A 9,874-nucleotide genomic window follows, 5' to 3' on the forward strand; every position below is an offset into this window, starting at 1 on the left:
CCTCTCTATCTTTTTTACATTCTAGGTCAAAGATAGGCCTCCTAATTCAAAGTCAAGAATTCGAGGTGACCCGATTCCCACACAAAGCGACTAATGTTTTATAGTTTCAATTAAAAAACGCATTTTTTAAGTTTTAAAAAAAATTTTATTTGAGTAAACTAACGCTACATTGGTTACATTTAATGAATATATTTGGTGGTATTTTACCAAAACGAAAATTATTGCGTACAAAAGCGAATACATAGTTATCATTAAAATATTTAGTATTAGGCTGAAGAATTTTTAAGTCTTGGTTTCTCGATATTTTGTAGAGAAAAAATAAGCAAAAGTATCCGCACGTAGAGCTATACGGACCTTGGAGCGTTTTTCGATTCCAGCGCAACTCCTTGGAATTTTGTCTTATGAACTTTATAATGTTCGGGATTTTTGGTGGTAGTCCGTATGAGTCAAAATAATAACAAGTCGAATTTCGGAAAAAAAGAGCTATCCAGTGTCGTCCGGGATTTTTGCTGTTCTCCGTATTAACGATAAAGCTTCTCTTCTTTCCGATTGTTTGAGGTAATAAATCCGACGGATAAACGCCGCCGAATGTCTTGCTAATTTCGGAATCACCTAACGCCAGTTTCCAGAGCATAATCGTATCCATTAGTTGTTTAGTAGTCGACGTAAATGTTTCGCGATCGATCGATTTCTATTGTATTACGATATTCTAAGAAGCATATGACGTTAACTGTTTCTGGCAAAGGTCTTTTGAACTTTAAATCGAAACTAACATTTCCATAGGTCAACACAGAGGTATGGTTTTCGGAGGCTGCGCGGTCGGGAGTTAGGTCGAATACGTGGAACATGTATCCTTGAGCGTAGTCGGAATACGATATATTAGCGAATTTTCCGTAGGGAATTCCCCCTATTTCTTCGAATAATGTTGCGTAACTTCGAGCGTAAGATTTTGCGTCAAAGTCTGGACAGAACGGGTTCGGTGGGATTAAAATCGAATCTTTTATAACAGAAATATAGTTTAAGTCGAAATTTTCAAAATTGAAAGGATTTAAATCGAACTGTCCATTAAAAGCGTTATTTCGCACCAATCCGATTATAATTCTTTTCGGGATTTGACCGATTATCGCATTCGATATATTTGAACTTAAAATCCCTTTACTTAATGTAAATACTTTAATATTAACTCGTCGATAAGGCATTTTAATTACAGAATTTTCTAATGTTTTTTCCATTCCAATTAAGATGCTAGGACTTACTTCTATTCTATTTACTTTTAACGTAATATTCTTTAATCGAATCTGATAATTATCGGCCGTCGCCATTAGAGCGAAAGCGTCTTTCGAACGTTCCAATTTTATTCGAACGTCTACGCCGTTTATCAATAATTTAGGTTGATTAATAAAATCGAAATGAAGTCGTCCGTATAAATCTAATACTTGGCTTCTGCTGCTTTTCTTAAACCTGGTGACTAATCCTTCATTCTTGGGGTCTTTAATCGGGTTGGTTTCGTTTAAAAATCCGGCGGTGTCTTTGTAGAAGAAAGAGCTGGTTAAATAGGTTTTTTGCGCTTCTTCGGAGGAAAATAATAGATTTTCTATTATCGCCTGGTATGGGTAATTGACGTGCGTAGATATAGTTTTATCGTTAAATATCGTAGTACATTGAGAGAACATCGAATGCAAAAAATTATTCACGGGTGTTACTAAATCGATATCGAGAGTAGAAGTTCCATTTTGTTTAGTAACAGTAACTTGCGCATTAATCGAAATACTGCTCAAATCTATTAAGTTTTCTCCGGAGCCGGGGATTAGAAATTCTATAGGAGATTTCTGATCGGTTATCGAAGCGATGGGATGTAGAATAGCCTCGGTAGTATTTAAAATCGCCAACTGGGTCGGAATAGTTTTAAAAAAATCTAGTTCCGATTTTAAACACGGGCAGGAGAAAGGATCCATTTTTTAGGAGAAAATATCTACTACTTTCCTCTTCTTAGTATTCTTTCGTTTTACGCTTTTTCTTAGACGTTTTCGTTTTTTACCCGACCCGCTTTGAATTTTTTTAATGACGTCATCTTTTATTTCTCGACCCGCCTGATTAATTCTCGATAGAGCCGAGTCTTTTAACGATTTTCCCGTGAGTATATCCGACCCGATATCTTTCGCTATATTTAACGCTTTTTTTCCAATATATCGACTCGCGTGTTTTAAAATTGGTATTGCTTCGCGAAAAATTGAACCGAAAAATCCATATCCTCGTTGAATCGGTCGACTTTTAAAATACGGTCCTCTTCCCCATTGAGGAGTAACATAAGGGGTGTGAGGAAATATAGAATCGGGATATCCTCCCGTCTGCGAACGATAATAACTAATACAGTCCTCCGGTTTAAGCTTCATTTTATCAAATAACCGATTCTTTAATGAATCCGGTTTTATATACTTTTTCGGCGAAAACATAATACCAAAAGCGTTTTTCCCGAAGTAAATATGACGTTTTCACCCGTTGATGTGCATATGTCTACGGTTATAGTCTCGATATAATTCGATCGAAGAGGGAAAAATAACGGAGTATTATAAATTTTAACGATTTGTTGATCTTTTACTCCCATAACTGGAATTACTCGGAATAGTGGAGCCGAAGTATCGCCTACGTGATGCGATTCTATTAAATTAGAATATACAAATATTTCTGTTATTCCGGCGTTTAATTCTAAGGGATAAGTTCCCGTAAATTCTCCTTCGGAATATTCTAATCGATCGAATCCTAATATATCTTTTAATTGACTATTAAATTTTACGGTAGTTTCTCGTGGAACTTTCAATAATAACTTTTTATCGGGAAGCGATTTAAAACTGATTGTCTGAAATGATTTAAGAAATTCTCTTTGTCCGTATAATCCAATCGGTATACGCATCGTATTTTCGACGTTTTCGATTTTTACTTTATCTATATATCTATTTTTTTCGATTAATGTAATAAATTCTTCTTTAAAATCGGTAAAAGATGAATTATATTGAATCTTTTCATCTTTTCCTCTTACAATATATTGTTTTAAATACTCTAGATTTAGAGCCGAAAGAAATGTAGGAGCATCTTGATTTATGCGTAATTCGCAATCTTGAGCGATCTGAATCGTCACAAAGCTGTCTTCTTTGTTATAAGAAAATTTAATAAGACCATCCTTTCCTAATTCTTTTAAATTATTCGTAATAGTCTCGAATATATTACTTGATTTGTTCTCTCCTATAGGATATAACGGAATTAGTGTAGTCAAATCATCAGTTTTTACTTTAATCAACTTCGTCTCTTTAGAAATTATGTTGTAAGTATTATTTTCGTTAGTTATATTAAACCACGAACGAGGTATTATTATCTGGGACAATGCCGCTTCCCACGACCCGCTTAAATTTATCGGTGGATTAATTTTCGATGTGAAGGACGATTGAGTATTTTTTGGAAAATAGTCCATACTCGCCGTACTGATAAGCGTAACATAAAACCTATCCATTTTTGACTTTCTGCAGTTCTTCGTTATAAAATCGACCCGTAATCGTCTGGTTGTTGTAATCTTTTAACACATAAGTGACCGGGGTCGTCGGAAATCGGTTTTTTATATAGAAAACCTCTTTACTCCATCCTGCCAAATATCCTCTAGAAAACGTTTTACGTTTCTTAGAAATTCTAACTTTATCATTAATTTTATATTTATATTTTATTTTCGTTTTCGTTTTACCGTAAAGTCGATTAAAAATTTGTAAATGGTGTTTAGGTTTCACCTCGGCCGGAGGCATTCCTATAGTTCGATGTTTACTATAATTATATGCCTTCACCAAATCGTTTAATTTATCGATATATTTATTAGAATTTCGATAGGTAATAAGACGATAAATTTTATTTTTTAAAGTTTTATTAAACCGTTCTACGACCGACGCTTTCGTTTCGGAATGAGTATAATAATGATTTATTTGATGTTTTTTAAATAAATCCTTAATTACAGAATTCATAAACTCTTTCCCTTTATCGGTATGTATCATCCTGGGTATTACTTTTCTAAATATTTTTTGAAATGCTTTTTTTATCGTTTCGGGTTTTTTGTCTTTTACCGGAATTACATACGCATATTTAGAAAACACGTCGATAGTTGCTAATAAATATTTTATTCCATTATTATCTTTCGAAAATTGTCGAACATCCATAAGATCCGACTGGAGTAGTTCTCCTTGATATAGCGCTTTAGTTTTACGGCGACTATAATTTTTTCGTACGGGTTTATGCAACGTATACGTATCTTGAGTCGATAGCCATTGTTCGACGGTTTTTCTAGGCAACTTTGTCGCTTTTATTAGTCTCGTTACGCCGCCAAACGATGCCGGATGAGATGGATTATAATAAATAGAGCTTAATAATCTTTCCATGAAATATGTTTTCTTTTAGACGAGCCAATCCGTTTAGGAATTTTCGTAGACGAAACTCTTTTTTTCCTTCCGCTAGTAATTGATCGTATGGGTGGCGGTGGAATCGACGGCGTTCGAAAACGAAGTATGGGCGATTCTTCTATTCGTAATCGACTCGATAGCGCCTTATTTCCTATCCATTCTCTAGGAATATTAGATTTAATAATCGCTTGATAAAATTCGTTAAATCCAACGGGCACTATAGAAGATTTTCGATTGCGCATTAAATGCGACATCAGATCCGCGATATGGGAGTTAATTATCGGCTCATTATTTACCAGAAATTCTCCTTTTTCGTTCCAATCGTATTGATATTGCTTTAGTAATTGAATGATATGCGGAACATATTTTTGATATCCCAGCGGGACAGAAACTGATATCTGATCTTCGATAGTCGTCGGTTTTGTCGGTTCTAACGATGGTTGCGATTCTTCGATCGGTTCTGATACCATCGAGACTCGAATCGGTTCTTTCGGCGCGTGAATAGTTTGTTTAAATCTCGAAATTAGTTGACTTAATAATTTAACTTTAAAATCGTCCGATAAAGTACTTTCTTCTAATAAATCTTGGATATTATCGTGCAATCGTATTTCCGGTTTTTGCAGTTGATATTTAGGTACTAATTCGGGAGGTACTAACGCCATTCGTTGAGCCATTTTTTTATAATCCAAAAATTCTTTTAGCTAATGATATTATTGGATCTAGAATCGTGCCTAAAAATCCTCCCGATTGATTTATCAAAATCTTCTTTTTTGCTTGGAGACCTATTTTTTTATTTGCGAGTTTTCGAATACATTTTTTATATTTTTTTAATTTATTAATGTTTACCGGTACTCGGCCTTGCAGCGTATTATCGCAAATTTCGCATATGACTTTTATCTGATCGGGCGATGCTTCTTTTAACAAAGCTTTTCTCTGAGCGGGTGTTGCCTTTGCCAGCACATTTAACAAATGATAATTTTTTCTGATATTCTTCATTTTTGTGGAATATAAACCCAATACACGCCTTGATTGTCGGGAAAACACGAATCTCGTAAACACAATTCTTTATCGGTCGATGGATGGAAATCGATAAACAAATAACCGTACGGTTTGGATGTCGCGTTTAAATATGCGTCTTTGAAGTAGGGCATTTTGCCTATAAACGCTTGACGAGCGAGACAGTTGATTTGGCTTTCATCTCTATTATTCTTAAATAAAATCAAATAATGAGTATTTAAACTAATATCTCTCATTACTTTATTACGAGGAAATAAATTCTGCATTATCAATATAACGCTTATATTTTTATGATGCGATTGAACGGTAAATAATTCCGCAATTTTTTCGGTTATAGAATGCATTAAATCGTCTATAATTATTAAATCTACATTTTCGTCGATACTTTCGGGAATACCGCATTTAAAATGAATATTTTTCTCTTCCACGAACCAAGGTTGATACATCGAGTAACACCATAAAATGCGATTTAATCGTTTTTCGTAGATATTTTCGTGTAGCATTTTCCGAACTAAAGACGTTTTTCCAGATTGAGACGGGCCCACGACGATACAACTGGACGGATGTTTTAAACGCATTTTCTGCACAGTAAGTTAAATTCGTTCTTTAATAATTGTACACCATTATACTTGTGAGGCAATCCATCGGTCGAAAATCTTCGAATGTCGTATACAGTTCTTCCAGCATTCGTACATTTATGTAAATAAAAGTTTCTACCTAAATGTAAAGAATATTCGCAAGTAGTGTTTTTTATATTAATTTCTTTAAAATTTGATCCTTTTAATAAAACTATAAAAGAAATTGTTAGCGAAAATATTTCTATACAGCTTATAATAATAAAAGCGACTACTATTTTGCGAGACATGATGATCTAAAATAGCAATTAAAACCGAAATAACTGCTTATTAAATAAAATCAAAAACACTACTGCACATGCGCGAAAACATAAAAACCACAATCGCGAATTTAAAAATTATTTTATTCGAAAAGATGGCGAGGTATAGAGACGATGTACCCGAGATTCGTTGGACGGCGTTTTACCCCATCAGCGAGAACTTATTAGTTCCGTACGCATTCTCTAGAACCTCCTTCCCTTGCATCGAGTTGGCAGAAAAATCGGCTAAAACTCAACAGTTTCCTCCAACTACTAAAATTCTATACTCAGTAGATTTTCGACCATGGTTTAACCCAAAAGTGAAACAGATCCGATGGATACTGACAGCGAAAGAATCTCCCCATCATCATAGCGTACTCATTCAAGAGAAATCGGACAAAATCTTTACCAACTTCGACGAATGCGCTTCCCACGCTCTAGAAAACGACCCTCATTGTGGACAGACTGAAAATAATATTCCAAAAATGTATTTTGAATACGAAATTAAAAAATAAAATTGCATTTTCTCGAAAATTTGTGTCTTGTTTTATAATTTTTTTCGTCAACAGATGACGCTACATAAAACAACAGTGCACATGCGCGAAAAAACATAAAAACCAATCGCGAATTTAAAAATTATTTTATTCGAAAAGATGGCAGGGTGTAGTGACGATATGCTACCCGTGATTCGTTGGACAGCGTTTGTTCCATTGAAAGAGAAATTATTAGTTCCATACGCTTTCTCTAGAACCTCGTTTCCCTGCATCGAGTTAGCAGAAGAATCTGCCAAGGCCGCGGCTAAAGCTCAACAGTTTCCTCCGACTGTTAAAATTCTATACTCTGTAGATGTTTGCCCTCGATTTAGACCAAAAACGAAACAGTTCCGTTGGATGCTGACTGCGAAAGAATCTTATCATCATTTCAGCCTGGAAATTTTAGAGAAATCCGACAAAACATTCGAAACTTTCGAAACATGTTTTTCCGACGCCGAGAAGCACGACCCCCATTGCGGACCCGAAAATAATATTCCAAAAATGTATTTTGAATACGAAAGTAAAAATCAATAAATCCAAAAAAAATGTATTTTGAATACGAAATTAAAAATCAATAAAATTGTATTTTTTTTTCCTCGAAAATTTTGTGTTTTATTTAATAATATAATACCGCAAACCATTAATTGTAAATAATATATACTTTTTTAAATTCGTTGATCTAAAACAAATTGTAGCGTGAAAAAAAAATTCGAGACCTAAAAAAATTATAACGTAATAAATACGTTGACCTAAAAAAATGTGCGTGGGAAAAAATTCTCAGACCAACGTAATAAATACGTTGACCTAAAAAAATGGGCGTGAGAAAAAATTCTCAGACCAACGTAATAAATACGCTGACCTAAATTCCAACCAACGTAATAAATGATCACGTGAAAAAATAATTAATTCTGTTAATAACGATATTTAAAAAAAACGTGTCGCAACACGAAAAAATATATAAAAGTTCGAATAATATTTATAAAAAAAACATGTTGCAACATGAAAAAAAATATAAAAAGCTCATTTGTCTAAACGATTGCATCATAAAAAAGCTTATTGGTCTAAAACAAAACTAATCGATTGCATCATACAAATTGATTTCGTCATATAAAGCGCTACAAACTAAAATTAAATTAGTATTATATTAATATCGGAAGAAGACAAGTCGTATAAAAATGGAGAAAAGAGAAATAGCCCTGCTCTCTGACGAATTAAATTCGTTGGTTGATTGGAAAGATTTCTCTAAATTAAATTTGACGGAAGACATAATAAGACGACTTCAAGATAAAGTTGATTGGGATATTATTTCTGAAAAAAATCTTAGTGATGAATTTATTGAAGAATTCCAAGATAAATTAAACTGGAATAAAATATGGAAAAACAGACATTACTCTCCTATTTTTTTAAACAAGTATAATCATCGAATTAATTGGGATGATGTTTGTCGTTATCAGCAGTTAACAGAAACATTTTTGAGTGAATATTCTGATTATCTAAACTGGGATCTCGTATCTCAATATCAAAAATTGAGTCCACAATTCATTATAAGTTTTAAAGATTCACTCAATATGGCGCTTGTTTGTAAATATCAACGATTAACCGAAGAAACTATTAAAGAACTTGAAAACCATGTGGATTGGGAGATTATTTCAGAATATCAAGATTTATCCGAAAAATTTATGAAAGATTTTAAACATAAATTGGATTGGTGTAGTCTCATCAGTAATCAGAAACAATTATCGGCCAAATTTATAACTGATAATTATCAATTTGCTCTAATTCGTGTTTTGGCAAAAATATGTGAAAGACTTTAATTTTTTTAAATATAATTAATACATTTATACATGTATTTTGTATACTTACTTCTTAATTGATGTAAATGTTTTTTTATTTCAATAAAAAAATGAAATGAATTGAATATTTCTGTTGTATTTTTTTTACTTACTTAACACGAATCGGTTATAATGTATTTCTCATCTCCCGGTGTTGGCCTCACATCCGGTTCGTTCGCTCTTTTACAAAACGAGGTCAAATCAACTCCCCCCAACGATATAAAGACGGGAGGTTTACTTTCTTCGGTTAATTCGTTAGCGAGTTTTTCTCTAAACACATACGCTTTTAATCTCACAAGGAAAAGAAAAAAATGGAAGGTAATTATCTAGATTTTTTTGTTATTTTTAAAAATAAGAAAATTAAATTATTAATAATTTTCATAGATAGACATTTTTTTTAGATTCTCAATCCTTATTTGTAATCGATCATCCTTTTACTTCTAAGAAGCGAAAAGCTACAAAAAATGATGATGCGCCAGCCGATAAAAAGAAAAAATACGATTTAATTATTTCAAAAGACGAAACAACTTATAAGTCGATTCCACCATATTCTGTATATATTTCTCATGGTTATAATTTAGAAATTAAGGAATTTCGCCAGCAATTTTACATCTGCTTAGCAAAATCAAACTCTAATGCAGAGATTCAAAACAGATTTAATATTCCTATCAAGGAATTCCCTTTTTTCCAAAAAGCTTTCGCAGCCGTAGAAAAATTCTTGGAGGAGTACATGTAAATAAAAGTAAGTAAAAAAATTTTTTCCAATTTTATAACGTTTTTTAAAAAAATTATGTAAATTAATTGAATGTTTTTTTATCAGAAAAACAATTCTCTCCCTTCAAAGAATATTGTTCGAACAACGAGGGAAAAAAAAGCTCGACCTAAATTACATCAGGTAAAGAAAAAATGTTTTTGCTAATAGAATCCGCTTTTCAAAATTTTTTACAATGTTATCGAAAATCTAATCTCGAGTATGTTGATCCGGTCATATTTTTTAGAGATATAAAATCCGAATTATTTAATGTAATTACGAATTTTGGAAACGACTATAGAATTCGATTTGTTATTAGTCTTAAAGTAATAATGTATAAATGCGTAGAAACAGGACATCGATATGATTTTAAAGATTTTTTTTTACAAGCTATGCTGAACGAGTTTTATCCCCGTTTTTGGCTTGGAAAAATA

At 32.8% G+C, this 9,874-nt stretch overlaps 1 protein-coding gene and 1 long non-coding RNA gene across 2 annotated transcripts; one reads left to right on the forward strand and one right to left on the reverse strand.

Annotated features, from left to right (window-relative positions):
- Positions 1-653: 653 nt before the first annotated feature.
- Positions 654-1,955, reverse strand: LOC136972303 (uncharacterized protein F54H12.2-like). Its single transcript, XM_067266862.1, has one exon. It carries the CDS (start codon positions 1,953-1,955, stop codon positions 654-656), a length of 1,302 nt encoding a protein of 433 aa, XP_067122963.1.
- Positions 1,956-8,987: 7,032 nt separating this feature from the next.
- Positions 8,988-9,554, forward strand: LOC136972306 (uncharacterized). Its single transcript, XR_010880314.1, has 3 exons — positions 8,988-9,007; positions 9,091-9,431; positions 9,510-9,554. It is a non-coding gene; the product is annotated as an uncharacterized lncRNA (long non-coding RNA).
- The last annotated feature ends 320 nt before the right edge of the window (positions 9,555-9,874 follow it).

This window comes from Centruroides vittatus, unplaced genomic scaffold, assembly GCF_030686945.1.
Source record: "Centruroides vittatus isolate TY-2023 unplaced genomic scaffold, ASM3068694v2 contig_29, whole genome shotgun sequence".
NCBI lineage: Eukaryota > Metazoa > Arthropoda > Arachnida > Scorpiones > Buthidae > Centruroides > Centruroides vittatus.

Coding starts and splice junctions, on each gene's coding strand:
- LOC136972303 (XM_067266862.1), bottom strand. CDS start 1,955: ATGGATCCTTTCTCCTGCCCGTGTTTAAAATCGGAACTAGATTTTTTT.